At 45.0% G+C, this 21,298-nt stretch overlaps 1 protein-coding gene across 4 annotated transcripts in view; it reads right to left on the bottom strand.

The window, feature by feature from the left end:
- The window catches only part of srsf7a (serine and arginine rich splicing factor 7a), a 33,607-nt gene that overhangs the window by 9,138 nt on the left and 3,171 nt on the right, over positions 1-21,298 (bottom strand). The window contains exons 2-7 of one of the 4 annotated variants that reach the window (XM_078431203.1): positions 19,447-19,631; positions 14,176-14,400; positions 12,411-12,590; positions 10,061-10,147; positions 9,913-9,957; positions 4,617-4,664 (exon numbers count right to left, since the gene is read on the bottom strand). In XM_078431203.1, the coding sequence (XP_078287329.1) occupies positions 4,617-4,664; positions 9,913-9,957; positions 10,061-10,147; positions 12,411-12,590; positions 14,176-14,390 (575 nt within the window). In that variant the 5' untranslated portion in view covers positions 14,391-14,400; positions 19,447-19,631. Of the gene's footprint in view, positions 1-4,616; positions 4,665-9,912; positions 9,958-10,060; positions 10,148-12,410; positions 12,591-14,175; positions 17,302-19,446; positions 19,632-21,298 lie in introns of those variants that run through there. The other 3 variants (XM_078431201.1, XM_078431202.1, XM_078431204.1) reach the window with 3 other exon arrangements.

Raw genomic sequence — 21,298 nt, 5'->3', positions numbered from 1 at the left:
CGCTGCGCCACCGTGACCGCCTTCAACATTTTCTCCAGATCCCATGAAGTCTCACAGCATTAGCTTATTATCCACCAGCCTTCGTTAATGAATCAGTACCTGATGTTAGTTAGAAATCATTTGGAAGAACCAGAGTACAGAGTGTACTGAGCAGGGAACATAGATGGCCAGCACCAGGAGAGGCTTGGCAGCGCCACTAATGATTAAACAGGCCACGTCGAGGAACCAGCTGTAAGATTGATGAACCAAGACAAGAGTACACCTACGTGACCTCGTCCTCACCTGTCACACTTACAGCCGTTCATGACTAGATTGGAAGTAATCTCACCACAATCCTCGAGGAGTGTGTAGAAAGAAACGGCAGATGCTGGTTTATAATGAAAATAGACACAAATTTCTGGAGTAACTCAGCAGGCCTGAAGAAGGGTTCTGACCCGAAATTACATCCTTGCTTTCTCCCCAGAGATGCGAACCAACCTGCTGAGTTACTCCAGCACTTTGTGTGTACAATCCTTGAGCAGATGGTTCAGACTTCACTGAATGCAGCCTTCATAGTGCTGAACAGGATCGATCCATAACAGGTCCAATGACTGAGAATCAGGAGCTACTGCGTCCCAACACAACACAGAGTTTCAAGAAGAGTCTGAAGGGTCTTGACCCAAAACGTCACCCGTTCCTTCTATCCAGAGATGCTGCCTGTCTCGCTGAGTCACTCCAGCATCTACAGTTCCTTCCTACAGAGTTTCAAAGGCAATCATATTGCTTATTCTAAATCAATCCTGAGGACCAACAGTTCACGACCAGCCTACTAGGGTCAATATCTGTGAAGATACTCCTATCTACTATCTACCTCATTGGTGACTCTCGGATTATCCTTGATCGGACTTTGCTGGCTTTAGCTTGCACTAAATGTGATCCCTTTATCATATATCTCTACATTGTAAATGGCTCGATTGTAATCATGTATTGTCTTTCTGCTGAGTGGTTAGCAAGCAACAAAAGTTTTTCACTGTACGGTACACGTGACAATAAACTAAACGGAAACTCCACATGATTGCAGGTAGTCTAGACAGCATAAATAGCAAGCTATATACATACAATGCTAGGCGAGTCACAAGGAAACAGGAGCAGGTGCTGGTCACTAGACTCTTCATGCCTGCCCCACCATTCATTATGGTCATGGATAATCTACGCTGCGCTCAGTCTAAGGCTCATTAGGTTAATTCCCGGAATGGCGGGCAGGACTGTCGTATGTTGAAAGACTGGAGCAACAGGGCTTGTATACTCTGGAATTTAGGATGAGAGGGGATCTTATTGACACATGTAAGATTACTAAGGGATTGGACACGCTAGAGGCAGGAAACATGTTCCCGGTGTTGGGGGAGTTCCGAACCAGGGGCCACAGTTTAGGAATAAGGGGTGGGCCATTTAGAATGGAGACGAGTAAAAACTTTTTCACTCAGAGAGTTGTATATCTGTGGAATTCTCTGCCTCAGAAGGCAGTGGAGGCCAATTCCCTGGATGCTTTCAAGAGAGAGTTTGATAGAGCTCTTAATGATAGCGGAGTCAAGGGATATGGGGAGAAGGCAGGAACGGGGTACTGATTGTGGATGATCAGCCATGATCACAGTGAATGGCGGCGCTGGCTTGAAGGGCCGAATGGCCTCCTCCTGCACCTATTGCAGCCAGATGCAAATTGTGGTAGATAATTATCCAGATAAAAAAGTTGAATAAGATTATCCCCACCGCCCAGCAAGGATATAAGGAAACAGTTGCTGCAATTATAACCATCGCCATTACGACGACAAAGTAACAATACAGCACCATAAAATAGTTTCCTGAATTGACACTCAGTGAGAGGCCACTTTGCTGTTCAACCTTCACCACGGTACAAACCTATTCAATCAGTTCAATCGTGTTAAGGAGATCTACATATTGCTGTAGAATATTTAGTCATCCAGCAAACTTATCAAATGCCTTTGTGACCATTATTTTATCTTTGCAAACCTAAATTGGGCACTGACAAACTGTAGTAGGATCAGGGGGCAAATAGTTGAGATACTTGCCAGCTGAGAAAGAAAACTGTACGGGACAAGAACAGCTCGTTAAGAGTGGCCGGAAGCAGGCTTTGACAGGAGCTATGCAAAGGTTGCTGGCAATTTTAATTAACAATTTTGCCTTCAGAATAAAACAACTTTAAATTAGCACACCACACTGAATCTGGAGCAACAACCAACATTAATGAGGGGCGCTTCAACTTACGAGAAAACATTAATAAAGCCTTAGCATAGTGTACAATCAGTAAATTAATTTCAGAGATATGCGAAGTATGACTCTTTGGCACGAAGGCTAAAATAACATCACGTAACAAGTAGAGTTGCAGGGGAATCTGGAGTGTAAATCACCACAAGTGATATAGTTTAACGAGGCCATAAAAGCAAACCAAGCACAAGAGTTTATTTCTTAAAGGACAGAATTTGAAAGCAGAGGCGCCAGATTTCTGACATTTGTTAGACCAAGTAGTGTCCATTACATCGTGTTAGGTGCCATTAAAGGGCAAAGATGCATGTGACAAGATGGGGATTTAAATGGATGACACCAGAACCATCAACACCACACTCCTCAATCAAAGATGACCTGGATGGGTCCCCATGTTTTTCCTTGAAAAGAGAAAACTAAAGGTCCAAACATCTTTAAAAGCATTTGAGCTATTTCCCCCCCCCTCAAAATGCAAAGTGAATGCCCATTTGAAAAGAGCAAACTTCAAGCCACCATTACACGACAGTTGCCAAGATATAATTAGAAAGTTAGCAGCAAGAATGCGCACTGATTAAAAAAAAAATCATTTAATTGCACAATTACAGTTAACGAACAGCTAGATAATAAAATAAGAGGAAAAGAGAGGCTCTGCTATGTATGGTCGGGGTGGAGTAAACTGCAGCAAGGATTGATTGGTTCAAGTGGCACCTTTCTACCAGTTAATAAAGGTTAGTGTACAGGAGTGCCGCCGCTAGGTCGGCCTTCCAATTTGCCAAATTCAAAATGGAGCAAAGGCACAGACGTGGGCGTCAGCAGCGGAATAGTTGGCAGAGTGCAAATGGACAGTATTCAGCAAATGTGTGGTTGGCCTATGCAGGATTCCCCTCTTGTACACCACCCATTCACCCCTGCTGGAGGTGACAGGATCAGGCCAAGGTGTGATGTCTCCTGCAGTCAAATGGTCCATCACTTACAGTCAAGACTCTCAAAAATAAACTGTACTTACACAGAATCACCAGGCATCAAGCAGGTAACACCCTTGGAAGAGATGGGGATAAGATTGGTGAGGGGAAAATAAATACTGCTCATTAGTTCCCTCAAATCCAACCATTCTTTGGCCAAGTTTTTAAGTCACCATCTCTGGGGTCTCTTAATGAGCCTGGTTGCAATTGTGTGAAGTGCCATGGTTTTAGTTTTTTAATGCACTCCATAAATGAAATGTTGCCCAATGCCAAGTAGGTGAATTATATCCACCTGGCACAGGTAGTTGGGTTTTTATTTCCAAAACAATAACAATGGACTCCTCCCCCACTGTTGCTGCCTGTACATTTAGATTTTTTTAGATTTAGAGATACAGCGCGGAAACAGGCCCTTCGGCCCACCGAGTCCGCGCCGCCCAGCGATCCCTGCACATTAACACTATCCTACACACACTAGGGACAATTTTTATATATTACCCAGTCAATTAACCTACATAACTGCACGTCTTTGGAGTGTGGGAGGAAACCGAAGATCTTGGAGAAAACCCACGCAGGTCACGGGGAGAACGTACAAACTCCGTACAGATGGCGCCCGTAGTCAGGATCGAACCTGAGTCTCCGGCGCTGCATTCGCTGTAAGGCAGCAACTCTACCGCTGCGCCACCGTGCCGCACTGGTGCAGGTGCTCCTCAACTTACAATGGGGTTACGTTCCGATAAACCCAGCGCAAACCGAAAATATCGTACGTGGAGACGCATTTAATACACCTGAACACGTGGCCGGAAGCGAGCCGTTGCCCAGCGTTTGCACCATTGTAAAGTCGAAATATCGTAAGTCGAAGCATCTGTATCTTTCTAATACAGGCACAACTGTGAATTCTGCTCACGAGCCCCCCAGCGTCGACGAGACGCCAAGTTTGAAAGGGCGCAGAGAAGATTTACAACAATGTTGCCAGGACTAGAGGGTCAGAGATATAGGGAGAGGTTGAGGAGGCTGGGACTGTGGAGGGCAGGTGGATGAGGGGTGATGAAGGGCGGCACGGTGGCGCAGCGGTAGAGTTGCCGCCTTACAGCGAATGCAGCGCCGGGGACTCAGGTTCGATCCTGACTACGGGCGCCGTCTGTACAGAGTTTGTACGTTCTCCCCGTGACCTGCGTGGGTTTTCTCCGAGATCTCCGGTTTCCTCCCACACTCCAAAGACGTGCAGGTTTGTAGGTTAATTGGCTGGGCAAATGTAAAAACGTCCTTTTGAGAAAAACGTTTACTCCTCTCTGGGGAGATGGATTTTGTGGTAAATGGCAACTTTCTCCTGCCCTCCAGAGACACTATAAAACCTGCCAACTTGCAAACTGCCGCGTTCCAAACATTTCCACATACCTCCTCCTTACTGGAGATCTGGACTTTGACCTCATTGGCGTGAGAGATCTGCAGAGAGATAAGAGCCTTGTTTAGTTTAGTGACGCAGTGCGGAAACAGGTCCGTCGACCCACCATGTCCGTGCCGACCAGTGATCCCTGCTCACTAACACTATCCCACACACTCTCGCGATAATTGACAAATTCACCAAGCCACTTAGCCTACAAACCTGCACGCCTTTGGAGCGTGGGAGGAAACCATAGATATCGGAGAAAACCCACGCAGGTCACGGGGAGAACGTACAAACTCCGTACAGACAGCACCCGTAGTCGGGATCGAATCTGGGTCTCTGGCGCTGTGAGGCAGCAACTCTACCGCTGTGCTGTTAAATTATTTTACACCGCGCCATAACTGTATTATTTTAAAGGACATTTGGTAAGGTTCTACTTCCCTGAACCTTAAATGTCTGCAAAACCAACACACCGAACAAGAGTTCATATAATACCATTCAAGATTACTTCCAACCGCCACTTCATTTGCACTGGGATCCACTGTATCCAAATTCAGATGCAAGCAATTGTTTTCCTGGTAACAGGATTATATTATGTTGCATCTTGGTAACAGGATGCTAAATAATACAATGCAAGCCTTTTACTGGAGACTTTAATCTTAGTTGCACGGGTACAGCCCAAAAGGACAATGCTGAAAATTGAAAAACAACAGTGTAAGCTGGCGATAAAGATCTGTAACAATTCATTGAGATCACAAGATGGAAACGGGTCTTTCAGCTTGGAGATGTAATGCTGAGGCTCTAAGGCGCTGGTCAGGCCGTATTTGGAGTACTGTGAGCAAATTTGGGCCCCGTACCTGAGGAAGGGATGTGCTGGCTCTGGAGAGGGTCCAGAGGAGGTTAACAAGAACGATTTCAAGAATGAGTGGGTTAACCTATGATGAGCGTTTGACAGCACTGCGTCTGTGCTCGCTGGAGTTTAGAAGGATGAGGGGGACCTCACTGAAACATACAGAATAATGAAAGGTACAGATAGAGTGGATGTGGAAAGGATGTTTCCACTGGTGGAAGAGTCCAGGACCAGAGGTCATAGCCTCAGAATTAAAGGGCGCTCTTTTAGAAAGTAGGTGAGGAGGAGCTTCAGTCAGAGGGTAGTTAATCTGTGGAATCCATTGCCACAGGGGGCTGTGGAGGCCAAGTCTGTGGATATTTTTAAGGCAGATAGACAAATTCTTGATTAGAACGGGTGCCAAGGGTTATGGGGAGAAGGCAGGAAAATGGGATTAGGAGGCAGAGATCAGCCATGATTGAATGGCGGAGAGGACTCGATGGGCCGAATGGCCTAATTCTACTCCTATAACGTCAACCGGGGTGGTATTTATATTCACGAGTTTCCTCCAGCCAATGATGAGCTTTTGTCGGCACTGGGCCTGTACTCGCTGCAGTTTAGAAGAATGAGGGGGAACATCATTGGAACGTACTGAAAAGCGAAAGGCTGTTTCCACTCGTGGGAGAGACTAGGACTAGAGGTCATAGCCTCAGAATTAAAGGTAGGGCGTCACGGTGGCGCAACGGTAGAGTTGCCGCCTTACAGCGAATGCAGCGCCGGAGACTCAGGTTCCATCCTGACTACGGGCGCCATCTGTACGGAGTTTGTACGTTCTCGCCGTGACCTGCGTGGGTTTTCTCCGAGATCTCCGGTTTCCCCCCACACTCCAAAGACGTGCAGGTTTGCAGGTTAATTGACTGGGTAAATGTAAAAATTGTCCCGTGTGTGTTGGATAGTGTTAATGTGCGGGGATCGCTGGACTCGGTGGGCCAAAGGGCCTGTTTCCACACTGTATCTCTAAATCTAAAAAACGGACATTCCTATAGGAAGATGAGGAGGAATTTATTTAGACATAGAGGGTAGTGTATCTGTGGAATTCTTTGCCACAGATGTCTGTGGAGGATCAATGGATATTTTTACGGCAAAGATAGATAGATTATTGATTAGTATGGGTGTCACGGGTTATGGGGAGAAGGCAGGAGAATGGGGTTAGGAGGGAGAGTGGACGTTTATGTTAACTTTTATTTTATGTGGCTGTGTGTCTTGTTGCTTTTCACTTAGTATGGCTGCATGGTAATTTAAATTTCACTGTACCTTATGGTACATGTGACAATAAACTGACCTTGAGACCATGATTGAATGGTGGAGTAGATGGCTGAATGGCCAAATTCTACTCCTATCACTTTTGAACCTATCCTGTGTGAATCTCATCCAGATGTATTTACCTGCCATTTTGTTAGTGTACCAACACCATTCACCTCAACTAATTCTGGAAACAGCAGGCATACACTTATTTACAACTTCAGGGGCACGGCACGGTGGCGCAGCGGTAGAGTTGCTGCCTTACAGCGAATGCAGCGCAGGAGACCCAGGTTCCATCCTGACTACGGGCGCCATCTGTGCAGTGACCTGCGTGGGTTTTCTCCGAGATCTTAGTTTTCCTCCCACACTACAGGTATGTAGGTTAATTGACTGGGTAATATGTAAAAATTGTCCCTAGTGTGTATAGGATGGTGTTAATCTGCGGCGATCGCTGGGCGGCACGGACTCGGTTGGCCGAAGGGCCTGTTTCCGTGCTGTATCTCTAAATCTAAAAAATCTAAACTTCAGGGATTAAAAAAACACATTTTCACCACAATCTTTCTCCCTCATTTCCATTCACATGTTTCTATTTGCAGCTTCCCCAGACAGATTGGTTAAAGCTGACAACCTTTCATTCCCCTCTCCACCAGCACCTCGACAATGTTATTCAGTCACTCGATCTCCATCTTGTCACAGGCTTTCTTGTTGCCTACCCCTTGTCCCTTTTCTGCAACATCAAATTTAGGATTTCTAACTTTTCCTAGCCTAGTTTTAGTTTAGTTCAGAGATACAGCGCGGGAAACAGCCCATCGAGGCCACGCCGAACAGCGTTCACCCCGTACACTAACAGTATCCTACACACTAGGGATAATTTACAATTTACCGAAGACGATTAACCTACAAACCTGTACGTTTTTTGAGTGCGGGAGGAAACCAGAGTACCCGGAGAAAACCAACACGGTCACAGCGAGAACATACAAACACCGTACAGACAGCACTCGTAGTCAGGATTGAACCCGGGTCTCGGGCGCTGGAAGGCAGCAACTCTACCGCTGCGCCATTGTGCTCTGATGAAAAATCATCTATTTGAAACATGAACTATATTTCTACATGGATGCTGCTGATTTAGCATCATATTTTATTTTTAATTCAGATTTTCAACATGCCTTTTTACTGGAGTTGACTTCTGCATTTGTGCCCAACCTTTTCAAAAACAAATACATCTTTGTTCTCAAAGCAGTAATGAATGGCGTTAATATCAAACTGGATCTGGAAATCATATATTTTTATGAAGTTTAAAACTGGAATATAGAACATTAGAGACCAGCAACAAGCCCTTCAGCCCAGTCTGTGCCGACCACAATACCAGTCCCATTTGCATACACATAGTCCATATCCCTCCATTTTCCCACCTGTTCATATGCCTGTCTGAACACCTCATAAATGTTCCTAACGTACCTGCTTCTACTACCTCCCCAGGCAGTGCGATCTGGACACCCACCACACTGTACAAAATAAATACTGCGCAAACCTCCTTTAATCTTTGCCCTTCTCACCGTAAAGGTATACCCTCTAGTATTTGACATTTCCACCTTGAGAAAAAGGCAGACTGCTTATTATCCAATATAATCCAAGTTTGCCCAATTTCTCTTAAATCCAATATTTACTAATCCCAAATCCTGCAAATTTCTTTTGCTCCCTCTCTAAAGCCCTAACCAGAAATGCACACGGTACTCCAAATGTGGCCCAACTTGACATGCCAATGTGATCTTCCAACTTTTATACTCAATCGATAGAAGCAAATATGCTGGCAGACACAAAATACTGGAGTAACTCAGCGGCCCAGGCAGCATCTCGGGTGACGTTTCGGGTCGAGACCCTTCTTCAGACTCAACCCGAAACGTTACCCATTACTTCTCTCCCGAGATGCTGCCTGTCCTGCTGAGTTACTCCAGCATTTTGTGTCTACCTTCGACTTTAACCAGCATCTGCAGTTTTTTTCCGAAAGCAAATATGCTGTAGGCCTTCTTTACTGCTTTATCTTCTAGTGTTGCCCCTTTCTGTGGGCTTGCACCCCATGATCCCTCTGTACATCATTGCACCCACTGCTCATGCTTTTACTTCATACTTTTCTCTTACATTTGACACCTAAAAGTGTAACATTTCACACTTGTCTGGAAATAACTTCATCTACCATTTCTCCACCCATACTTCCAAATGACCGTCTCACCTTAAAGGTGTACCCTCTAGTATTTGACATTTCCACCTTGAGAGACAGACTGCGTATTATCTCATATAATCCAAGTTACACCCACTCAACAACCTGGGTTCTAGATTTTCACTGCCTTATCAAAGATATCAACACCCAAACTGTGCTGTTAGTGAGGCTGCATTTGCAGTGCTATGTTCAGTTTTGGTCACCCTGTCACAGGAAGGATAGGAATAAGATGGAAAGAGTGCAGCGAAGACTTACAAGGATATTGTCAGGACTCAAGGGTGTGAGCAATAGGGAAAGGTTGGACAGGCTTGGACGTGATTCCTTGTAGTGTAGGCGGCTGAGGGATGATCTTAGAGGCGTGTAAAACCATGAGGGGAATAGATAAGGTGAAAGCACTGAGTACAAGTGCTCCTCAACTTACGATGAGGTTACGTTCCAAGAAACGCGTCGAAAACCCAAAATATCGTAAGTGGAAACGCAATGAGTACACGTGATCACGTGGCCGGAAGCGAGCTGTGGCTTGCTATGGGTCACTGTCGTTTGCACCATTGCAAAGTCGAACTATCGTAAGTCGAATCATCGTAAGGCATCATCGTAAGGTAAGTCGAATCATCGTAACCTGTATTTTACCCAGATTAGGAGAATCAAGAATAGAAGACAAAGATGTAAAGTGAAAGTGGCTTGATTCAATAAGAACCCAAGGGGCAACGTTTTCCACTCAGGGGGGTGTTGTCTATATGGTGTGAGCTGTCAGAAGGGGTAGTTGAGTAAGGTACAACAACTGTATCGGGCAGGTACATGGATAAGAAGGATTTGGAGGGATTAGTGGGAAATGCAAGCAAATGGGGCTAGTTTATCTGGGGCATCCAGGTCAGTGTGGACGAGTTGGGCATATTTCTGTGCTGTTTGACTCTAAAACTGCCCAACGCCTATTGAAATGCCATTGACTGCTACTCACCGACTTCTCTTCTTAGAGTACGAAGGAGAACGGGACCGAGTTCGGCTGCAATAAAACACATTTTATTTACCCAGTGTCATTGTCCAAAAAAACACCCAATGGAGAATTACAGGTGTCCAAAACAGAAATTGCCTCTCCATGTGCTTACCGATCTCGGCTGTGGCTCCGGGACCTGGTGTAACGGCGGCCCCTTGACCTGGACCGCGAGCGGGAACGCGACCTAGACCGAGACCGACTAGAACAGAAGAGAGAGTCGTCAGTTCGGGAGGCACAAGCGTGCGCGCAACAGTTAGTCATGCTGCACAAGAATGTCATCAAAATTATTAAAACGGTTACTTTTAAACAGTTAAATGTGGATTCGCACAGCCAAAAGTGTTAAAAAAAGTCACATTAAAATTAAACACTTTTAAAAAAATAATAATAAAGGCTTGTAAAAAATTAAAAAACTACGCCTGATAAGAAATTAACCTTTACAGAACAGATTAGCCGTCTCTGCCCCCAGAGAGATCTAGAAGATCTAGAAGACGCAGGTTGGTCTAATTATGTTCATTTCTCGTTGTGTCTAGCAGATCTTCCAAACACAGAAAGCCCAAATCAGGATGCATATGGTGCTTGATTGTGGAATATTTGAGGGGAGTTTAAATTAGGATGGACTATGCTGGATGCTCCTCTAGCAAACCGGAGAGCCTGATTAGGCGGCTTGATGGGCGTAGTTTAGCGTTACATCTTTTAAACTGGCCAATTTTCTGTGTCTCAAAGGCGGTAGATTGTTTTTTTTGTTATGGCAAGACGAAGCAGAGCCTCAGGTAGAGGACTGGTATATGCACACAACAGAAGATCTGAACCCGCAGTGGCCAAAGTTTGCTAGAAGGCCCGGAACCATGAGGGTCAGAAGATCATTAATCATGGCGACAGACTCAAATGCAGCAACCTGAAAGGTTGGATCAGGTGAATCGATTAGCCAAAGAATAATTACACCACAAACATTGTTAACAGCCCTTGAAAAATACAGTACAACTGGTGGCTAGGGATCAACAATAATTGCAGGATTTGAACGGATGCAATAAAAGCTGCGCCAATTTTTCAGGTGCAAATGGACTGCGCCCCTCCCATGCCACCAACCCAATAAGTGGACAATGAGATGACTCAGTTAAACAGCCATTCAAGCCGTTTCAGGGGCATTTGAGAAAGAGAGTGAACAAGCACTTCCTTATTCCAAGCAAGCATGGGTTTGGTGTTTGCACCACAGTGCTGCGACCGGCTGGTATTCCCCATCCAAGCATCTAGATGAAGAATGACCACCTGTGGGAGCCCAACGCAAAGGGTGCCGTGCTCCAAAAGATGAAGGAGAAAGTGGGAAAAATAAAAAAACAACAACGTTTCGGTAATGAAAAGTTTGCCGAAATTAAACATCTTGGCCAACAATTTAGTAAAAAAAAACATTGTTTCGTCCCTGCCACCAATACTTTCAATAGAATTCTCAAAACTATATCAGTGAACCACTAAACTGTGTCAAGTATCTGCCTTCACTATTACACTGACATTTTCAATCAGAATCTTACTAATCCCCAACTTTTCACCCACTTGACAAACAGTTGATGTCTGATAATTTGGACCCACTTGGCGGGACCTTCTCTTGCTTACACCAGGTCCCAATGGATTCAGCTCCATGGGAAATTTGATCAGTCAACATTAGGACATTTCCGCCTGCAAGTCCCGATTAACAGGGTTCAACTGTTGGACAGAGAGAGCTACAATATACATTGAAAACTTACTTTACACACATATACAGGGCAATTTTTAAAAAGTAAAATAGACAAATATTACAATCTACAATACCTAGCAATTAAAAAGACAATAGACATATAATAGATTATTTGCATGTAAAAACAATTACACAGAAATTGAAAACAGTTTTCTAAGTTCTAGAGTTTCAGTAGACATCTTAATGTGTAACAGTTTAGCTAATCCATCATCAAATTCAGTTACCTACAGCCAAGAGAAAAAACAGAATAAATATATCTGTGAGCTCTGTTAGATTTGGTGTGAGACCAAGGGACAGACATGCAGGCAAAGAGCCATTTGGGGTAAATGATATAACCTTCTAAAGCTGTAGGTAACAGGACTATCACGATCGCTGCAAGGTAGAAGATAAGCTTTACCAGGCAAGAGGATTGTGAGACCAGGATTTTCACTGCATTAAAACTTGAGAATAAGGGTGCATCACATCTGGTTAGATATACGGTAACAAGGTTTCTGCCAGGTGAAAGAGCAGCCAACAGTGAAACTCTTGTGCTAGACAAACACCAGGCTGGTAAAGTTTATTCAAACAATCCCACTGCTATCCTCCCTGGATTTATACATTTTTCATTTGCTCACATTTTTCAAGGGCCAACTACTTATGCTTTACTTTCTTGCTAAGACGCGCGTTAACGCAGCTGAGCTGAAGTTGCAGCTTCCCCCCTAACGCTTCTGCCCGCGTGCCCGCCGCAGCTTACCTGATGCCACGCCTCCTCTTGCTGTAACGGTAGCAATCGTAGGCATAGTGGCCGCGCTCACCGCACTGGTAGCAACGGTCGTTGGGGTCAAACTGGCGCCGTGCGGGCGGGCGGCCGAAGCGCGACTTGCGCGACATCCCGTTTGAGAGCTCGACCCGCACCCTTGATCCGCAAAGAACCCTAAAAGAGAAAGAGATTAACTCCCAAAGAGCAGAGAGTAACGGCCCCGTCTACTGTCGGCAGCTGCAGATCCACTTCAGGTCCTCAGGCCCACACTGAATTCCCAATGTGCTGGAGACCAAAGGAAGCATTAGTCACGTTGGTTAGTCTTGCTCTACACTGAACCTGCACATTTCCCCTCCAATAATGACACACAGGTTTTTAAAGATCTTAGAAGCACAGAAATGGTCCAGGGTTTTTTTTTTAATGAATTATTTTTTTAATAATTATTTTCCAATAGAAAATTGACCTGGCAGCATTTTTGGAAACAGGCTGAGAATCCTTAATCAGAACTAGCTTTTCAATGTCGCTTTGGGTTAACACAGCAACATATGGAAAAACCTCGCTTTGCTAGAAAAGAGATTGAACAGTGATCTTTAAGATTACAAAAGGGCTCGAAAAAAATATTTGCATTGATGAGGATGGATCAAACCATAGGTGATAAATATATCTCTGCTTCAGACAGGTGTGGCCCATAATTACACAGCTGGTATTGAGGGTTGCATATATGGAAATGCAGATGCTGGTTTACAAAACAACAGTGTTTAGTTTAGTTTAGAGATACAGCGCGGAAACAGGCCCTTCGGCCCACCGGGTCCGCACTGACCAGGGATGCCGCACACTAACACTATCCTACACCCACTAGGGGCAATTTTTACATTTACCAAGCCAATTAACCTGTACGTCTTTGGAGTGTGGGAGGAAACCGGAGGCTCCCGGAGAAAACCCACGCGGGTCACGGGGAGAACATACAAACTCCGTACAGACAGCGCCCGTAGTCAGGATCGAACCCGGTGTCCGGCACTGCATTCGTTGTAAGGCAGCAACTCTACCGCTGCGCCACCGTGACCACCCAGAGTGTTGGAGTAACTCAGCGGGTCAGGCAGCATCTCTGGAGAAGATGGATAGGTGAGTGAACCAGAGTGAAGGAGGGCTTCAACCCAAAATGTAATTTCTCCATGTTATCCCGAGATGCTACCTGACTCGTAGAGTTACTCCAGCACCTTATGTTTTCGGATTGAGGGTTTATGGACTACAGGACCATCAAGTGTTTATTGGACAACGAACAGATGAGGCATCGCATCACCTACTCTTACTTCTAATATTTTAAAGTGGTCACTTATTAATCCTCAGCAATTCAGGAAAAAAACCATTTTCCCAAATAGTGCTGAGGATATGGAACAGCACAATTGTCCCACATTCCACAAAAACATATTTAAGGGAATACAAGTTCAGTGCAAGAGGGAATGGAAGGTAACAGGACAAGATGAAGTGGGATCTGAGAAGGCTATCGTCGAACAGACCAACGATCATGAAGACAGACACAAAGTGCTGGAGTAACTCAGCGGGTCAGGCAGCATCTCTGGAGAGAAGGAATGGGTGGCGTTTCGGGTCGAGACCCTTTTCAGACATGAATCTGTTGAGACAAAAGGCTATTGATGAATTAATGACGCAGCCACTTACTATTCAGAGCACCCCAGCTCACGGTTTCCAGTGGAAACGGAGCATGCTGGTGTTGTAGTGGGAGAGGTTCCAAGATACTTACTTGCCATCCATCCCACGCACGGCATCTTCAGCGTCCCTGGGGTCCTCAAACTCTACAAAAGCGAAACCCGGAGGGTTGCGCGCTACCCACACATTCCTAAGGGGGCCGTAGTAGCTGAAAGCACGTTCCAGCTCCCCTTTGGCAGCTCCCGTTCCCAAATCACCAACATAGACCTTGCAGTCTGAAGCCCTGGAGCTTCTGGAGTAATAAGACATTTTTCAGCTCCTATTTTAAAAAAACAAAGCAAAAACAAAACAATATTTTGAGGTAGATGAATATTACAACTCTGGGCCCTATGTCATTCAAACATTTGAACTAGGAGGTTTTAAAAAGTTCATGTACATACATTACCCCTCTTTTCCTATCATTCGCCTCCATCAAAATCTTAAACAGCCCTGCTTGCGACTGCGGATATCAGACCAGACCATCCCACACATGGTGAATGGCTGCTCACTGAGGCTTTCCCCTGGAGGCATCAAGGCCCGAGTGCCCTGGATGTCTACCCTTGACCTACAACTTTAGGCTGTGCACGCCATACGCAAGAAGACAGCCAAATTTGTACAACCCCTGCCCCAAAGAGATTGATATAAAATATATATTTATATAAACCAGGATACAGCAATACGCCCATATAAAGCACCACAAAGTAATTACAAATCACCAAGAGCTCACACAATGAAAATTCAGCAGGACATGTTTGAAATAGGATGAACCCCTGAAGCAATAAATTTAGGACACTAACATTGAAAAGATTAAAGCATCAGAGAAGATACTTCTTACCCAGCTTGTCAGCTTTACTTTAGCAACGAAAACATTTTGATTCTCTGCAATATCTTACAGGAAGCAGGTTAGTATTTTTAAAAACTATATCAAATGTTGTTGTGCCCAGTACATTCTCTGGAAACTTGAGCCACCTCTTCTGCAGCCAATCTGACAAGGACCAATGCCAAGGAGAGCACATGGCTCCATACAGAGCAGTTTTAATAGCAGGCAAATCTCACCTGCATGAGTGCAGGAAAAAAATATTTGCATAAGGCTTCATTTTAAACCAGGACAGATTGGAGGGCAAAACTGCAGCCTAGTTTTCATTTCCCTAGATTATACTGAGCAGCAATTCGATGATTCTGCGGATAAAATCTTCAGAAATGAATTTGTCTGAAAAGAATCTACACATGAAGTCTTGACAAGCATATCTGTCTGTCAATACTTCATAAGACACAATACATTCATTAAAAAATATTGAAACGTTAATTGTTTCTCTGTTGATATATCCTGATTAACTTCGAGCATTTCCAGCATTTTATTTTCAGGTCACCTTAGAATTCCTTGGCTTGAACATCAAGACAATTCTCCTTTCTACTAGATTTCACCACGTGAAATCTAGTATCTCTCCAGCCAGGAACTTATTAGGTTCAAGTCTAGTGCTCCACTAGTCAAAAGAGCAAAGTATTTTTCTTGCCTGCGGTGCTTGATTAGAAATTGAATCTATTAATAAAAGATCAATTGCTGTATATATTTTGCTGTTGACAACATAATAATCAAACATACATCATTATACACAGTGACCTGAGAGATGAACACAAGTATTTTGCACGTTATAAATTTGGCAAAGTCCTTGCGATTCCATTATGCTGTTTAAAACTAGAATGAAATGGACAAATCTTACCATAAACTCTATTTAAAAGATATCTTTGTACTATGTGTTAAAGTTAATAAAGAACAATTAAGTCTAATTTGGAATGAAGCTATTACAATCTACCACAAAATGAGCAGGCCATTTATTCCCTTGGGATTAGAGTAAAATTTATGATTTGTGTTAACTTGGTTCTGTAATTTATGGCATCATCACGTAATTTTGGACTGAATTTTTCTCATCGACCTCCAAGACTTAACTTTTTCAGTGAAAACAAGAAATATTCAGACAAAGCAGAGAAGTCAGAAAAGGTTAACTCCACTTCTCTATCCACAGAGACTGCCTGAATCTTCTGTTTACATGTCATTGAAGTTAAAGTGTTTCAACTGAAAACACACCCTATTCCCACAATGATCTACCCAAACCCTTAAAACTCTCCATCTAATCTGGCATTCACTTTAAGCACATCTTCAGTATCTTAATTTACAGAATCAATGACACACATTATATAATGACACACTAGGAGCAAATAGGTCTTTCTGCAGTTGTACAGGGCCCTAGTGAGACCGCACCTGGAGTACTGTGTGCAGTTTTGGTCTCCAGATTTAAGGAAGGATATTCTTGCTAGTGAGGGTTTACTAGGTTAATTCCCGGAATGGCGGGACTGTCGAATGTTGAAAGACTGGAGCGACTAGGCTTGTATACACTGGAATTTAGACGGATGAGAGGGGATCTTATTGAACCATATAAGATTATTAAGGGGTTGGACACGTTAGAGGCAGGAAACATGTTCCCAATGTTGGGGGAGTCCAGAAACAGGGGCCACAGTTTAAGAATAAGGGGTAGGCCATTTAGAACGGAGATGAGGAAAAACGTTTTCACTCAGAGAGTTGTAAACCTGTGGAATTCTCTGGCTCAGAAGGCAGTGGACGCCAATTCTCTGAATGCATTCAAGAGTGAGCTAGATAGAGCTCTTAAGGATAGCGGAGTCAGGGGGTATGGGGAGAAGGCAGGAACCGGGTACTGATTGTGAATGATCGGCCATGATCACATTGAATGGTGGTGCTTGCTCGAAGGGCCGAATGGCCTACTCCTGTACCTATTGTCTATATTGTTGTATCTGAAGCTCACCCAGTTCTACATATTTACAGAAGTGTGTCACAAAAAAAGAATGGGTTAAAATTTTAGTCAGATCGTCGATAAAACTTGCACCTCGGGTTTCCTTCAAGTCTTTTCTCTCTCATCTTAAACCCAGGCCAACTACTTGTAGATGCCACTACCCTGAAAAAAGCTTGACTACCCATCATATTATTTAGGTCTCATGATTTTATTTACCTCTGCACTGCACCTCTTAGCCTCCGTCACGCCAAGAAAACCAGCCCCAGCCTATGCAGTGTTTCTTTACAATTCAAGCCCACTTCCAGAGAGTTGTAAAACTGTGGAATTCTCTGCCTCAGAAGGCAGTGGAGGCCAATTCTCCGAATGCATTCAAGAGAGAGCTAGATAGAGCTCTTAAGGATAGCGGAGTCAGGGGGTATGGGGCGAAGGCAGGAACGGGGTACTGATTGAGAATGATTAGCCATGATCACATTGAATGGCGGTGCTGGCTCGAAGGGCCGAATGGCCTCCTCCTGCACCTATTGTCTATTGTAACAACGTGCCAGCATCCCCGTGAATCTTTTCTGCACCCTCTCTCGTTTAATTACACCCCCCCCCCCCCATAGTACAGTCTCACCAACATCTTATGCAGGCATAACATGATGTCCCAACTCTTGTACTCGATGCTCATTTTGATAAAGGCAATCATGCCATATGACCTCTTCACCACCATGTCTTCAAACCTAATTGGGGTTGGGGGCCAAGCGGAAGCCAACTTTTTCCCCCCATCAAGGGCAATTTTTCAGTATCATTTCAAAACTAAACATCTTTGAGAGATGTGCACCAAGGGCAGAAGTAAAAGGACGACAATTCTCCAACGGTATGAAAAATTAGCTTTACCAATCACAGAACTATAGAACAAGGCCCAATGTGCTCCTTTTGTACTTGTAATTACGCAGTTCAAAACATCACTAGTTATTGCCATTAATTCACAAAATGCTGGAGTAACTCAGCGGGTCAGGCAGCATCTCGGGAGAGAAGGAATAGGTGACGTTTCGGGTCGAGACCCTTCTTCAGACTGATGTCAGGGGAGCGGGACAAAGGAAGGATATAGGTGGAGACAGGAAGATCTGGGAAGGAGGAGGGGAAGGGAGGGACAGAGGAACTATCTAAAGTTGGAGAAGTCGACGTTCATACCACTGGGATGCAAACTGCCCAGGCGAAATATGAGGTGCTGTTCCTCCAACTTCCGGTGGGCCTCACTATGGCACTGGAGGAGGCCCATGACAGAAAGGTCAGACTGGGAATGGGAGGGGGAGTTGAAGTGCTCGGCCACCGGGAGATCAGTTTTGTTAATGCAGACCGAGCGCAGGTGTTCAGCGAAGCGATCGCCGAGCCTGCGCTTGGTTTCGCCGATGTAAATAAGTTGACATCTAGAGCAGCGGATGCAATAGATGAGGTTGGAGGAGGTGCAGGTGAACCTTTGTCTCACCTGGAAAGACTGTTTGGGTCCTTGGATGGAGTTGAGGGGGGAGGTAAAGGGACAGGTGTTGCGGTTGCAGGGGAGTGTCCGGGGTTGGGGTGGTTTGGGTAGGAAGGGACGAGTGCACCAGGGAGTTACGGAGGGAACGGTCTCTGCGGAACGCAGAGAGGGGAGGGGATGGGAAGATATGGCCAGTGGTGGGGTCCCGTTTTAGGTGACGGAAATGTTGGTGGATGATATGTTGGATCCGTTGGCTGGTGGGGTGGAAGGTAAGAACGAGGGGGATTCTGTCCTTGTTGCGAGTGGGGGGAGGGGGAGCAAGAGCGGAGGTGCGAGATGTAGAAGAGACCCTAGTGAGAGCCTCATCTATAATGGAGGAGGGGAAGCCCCGTTTCCTGAAGAACGAGGACATCTCGGAAGCCCTAGTGTGAAACACCTCATCCCGGGCGCAGATGCGGCGTAGACAGAGGAATTGGGAGTAGGGGATACACTTTTTGCAGGGGACCGGGTGGGAAGAAGTGTAGTCCAGATAGCTGTGCGAGTCAGTGGGTTTATAGTAGATGTCCGTCACTAATCTGTCTCCTGTGATGGAGATGGTGAGGTCCAGAAACGGGAGGGAGATGTCGGAGATAGTCCAGGTATATTTAAGGGCAGGATGGAAATTGGAGGTGAAGTGTATGAAGTCAGTGAGTTCTGCATGGGTGCAAGAGGTAGCACCAATGCAGCACATGAATTACTGGAACTTTTCACTCAGAGGGTGGTGGGTATATGGGACCATCCGCCAGAGTATGCGGTAGAGGCAGGTACAATAACATTTCAAAGACACTTTACATTTACACACCATTTAAAAGAGACAGGTACATGGATAGGAAAGGTTTAGTGAGTTATGGACCAAATGCAGAAAAATGGGACTATCTTAGATAGTTTAGAGATACAGATCTGAAAGAGGCCCTTCGGACCACTGAGTCTAAACTGACCAACGATCCTCGCACATTAACACTATCTCAGACACACTAGGGACAATTTACATTTATACCAAGCCAATGAACCTACACACCTGCACGTCTTTAGAATGTGGGAGGAAACCGAAGATCTTGGAGAAAAGCCACGCGGGTCATGGGAAGACCGTACAAACTCTGTACAGACAAGCACCCGTAGTCAGGATGGAACCCGGGTCTCTAGCGTTGCAAGCGCTAAGGCAGCAACTCTACCACTGCGCTGCCCTTGGGCGGCATGGCCAAACTGTGAAACAAGGAGAAACAAAAGTAACTTTTGACCATGACCCACACATTTTACTTCAGTTATCTAGCTGACAGCACTGCCAACTCCTCACCGCCCCCATGAAAAAGGCAGCTCTAACTATGATGAATGTGGCAATCCCACACGAGTAAATTCAAACGACTGACGTACATACACAAGTTCATTACCAACGACATCAGAATTAGTTTCCCCTCTCCCTCCACTTTTAGTAATTGCTTAAAAAAAAAAATCTGTCTTATGTGCTTTTGATGTAATTCAATAGACAATAGGTGCAGGAGGAGGCCATTCGAGCCAGCACCGCCATTCAATGTGATCATGGCTGATCATTCTCAATCAGTACCCCGTTCCTGCCTTCTCCCCATACCCCCTGACTCCACTATCCTTAAGAGCCCTATCTAGCTCTCTCTTGAATGCATTCAGAGAATTGGCCTCCACTGCCTTCTGAGGCAGAGAATTCCAATTCATTACAATACTGCAGAGGGTTTGCTTACCAATGATTTTTATGTACTTTTCAACTTTGGAGAAAATCAACTTACGGGCACCTGTAAAAACGGAACCAATTCATTACCCGAGGGTGGCCTGTACTGGACTATTAAAATCCCACTCATAAAAGAGACAATTTATATTAAAAATAAAAATTAAGCAACATTAACTCGGAGCCATCACATAGAAAATAGGTGCAGGAGGCCATTCTGCCCTTCGAGCTAGCACCACCATTCAATATGATCATGGCTGATCATCCAAAATCAGTACCCCGTTCCTGCTTTCTCCCCATATCCCTTGATTCCGTTAGCCCTAAGAGCCAAGTCTAACTCTCTCTCTTGAAAACATCCAGTAAATTGGCCTCCACTGCCTTCTGTGGCAGAGAATTCCACAGATTCACAACTCTCTGGGTGAGAGACACAAAAATCATGTCTAAATAAATGAAATAGCTGGGGGCAAAACACTGCAGACCAGACAGAAAATGGGTCAGTCAGCATTTGTGGGGAGAGATCAAGGTTTTCAAGGGTGATGATGCTGCATTGTACAAGGCTATCAGGGATGCCAGGCAAAGCTTCCCAGCTGAAGGCTCATTTCAGTCAAGTGGATGGCAAGTGACTATGCTGGGACCTGAACATCAGTACAAGCTGCAAGTTGAAATCGGCGGCAATCCCTGGCACCGATGCATCTCTACCAGATGAACTCAATACCACTTTAAACACGCAAATAAACTCCGCCCCACCTAACCCCTTGCTGGCTCTGTCCTGTATATCCTGACTGCACATCTGCGTTCACGACCGGTTTGAAAGACTGATAATAGACCACGACTGCGCCAGTCTTCATGGTAATAAACCCACTTACAATTTGCATGCAGGAAAAAATAGGTGCAGAGGATGCCAGCTCTCTAGCACCACAATCAGTTTTGGATCACTTGACAATTGTAACATCTATGACAGGATCCTATTCACTGAGTACAGCTTAGAGGTCAGCACTATAATATCAGAGTCATAGAGTGATATAGTGTGGAAAGAGGCCATTCGGCCCAACTTGCCCACACCGGCCAACATGTCCCAGCTACACTAGTCCCACCTGCCTACGCTTGGTCCATATCCCTCCAAACCTGTCCAATCCATGTATCTGTCTAACTGAAATATCAAATAAGCTTATCC

This window comes from Rhinoraja longicauda, chromosome 41, assembly GCF_053455715.1.
Source record: "Rhinoraja longicauda isolate Sanriku21f chromosome 41, sRhiLon1.1, whole genome shotgun sequence".
In the NCBI taxonomy this organism is placed as follows: domain Eukaryota; kingdom Metazoa; phylum Chordata; class Chondrichthyes; order Rajiformes; family Arhynchobatidae; genus Rhinoraja; species Rhinoraja longicauda.
Note: the sequence above shows the minus strand (reverse complement) of the source record. Positions and strands in the feature narration are given on the sequence as shown.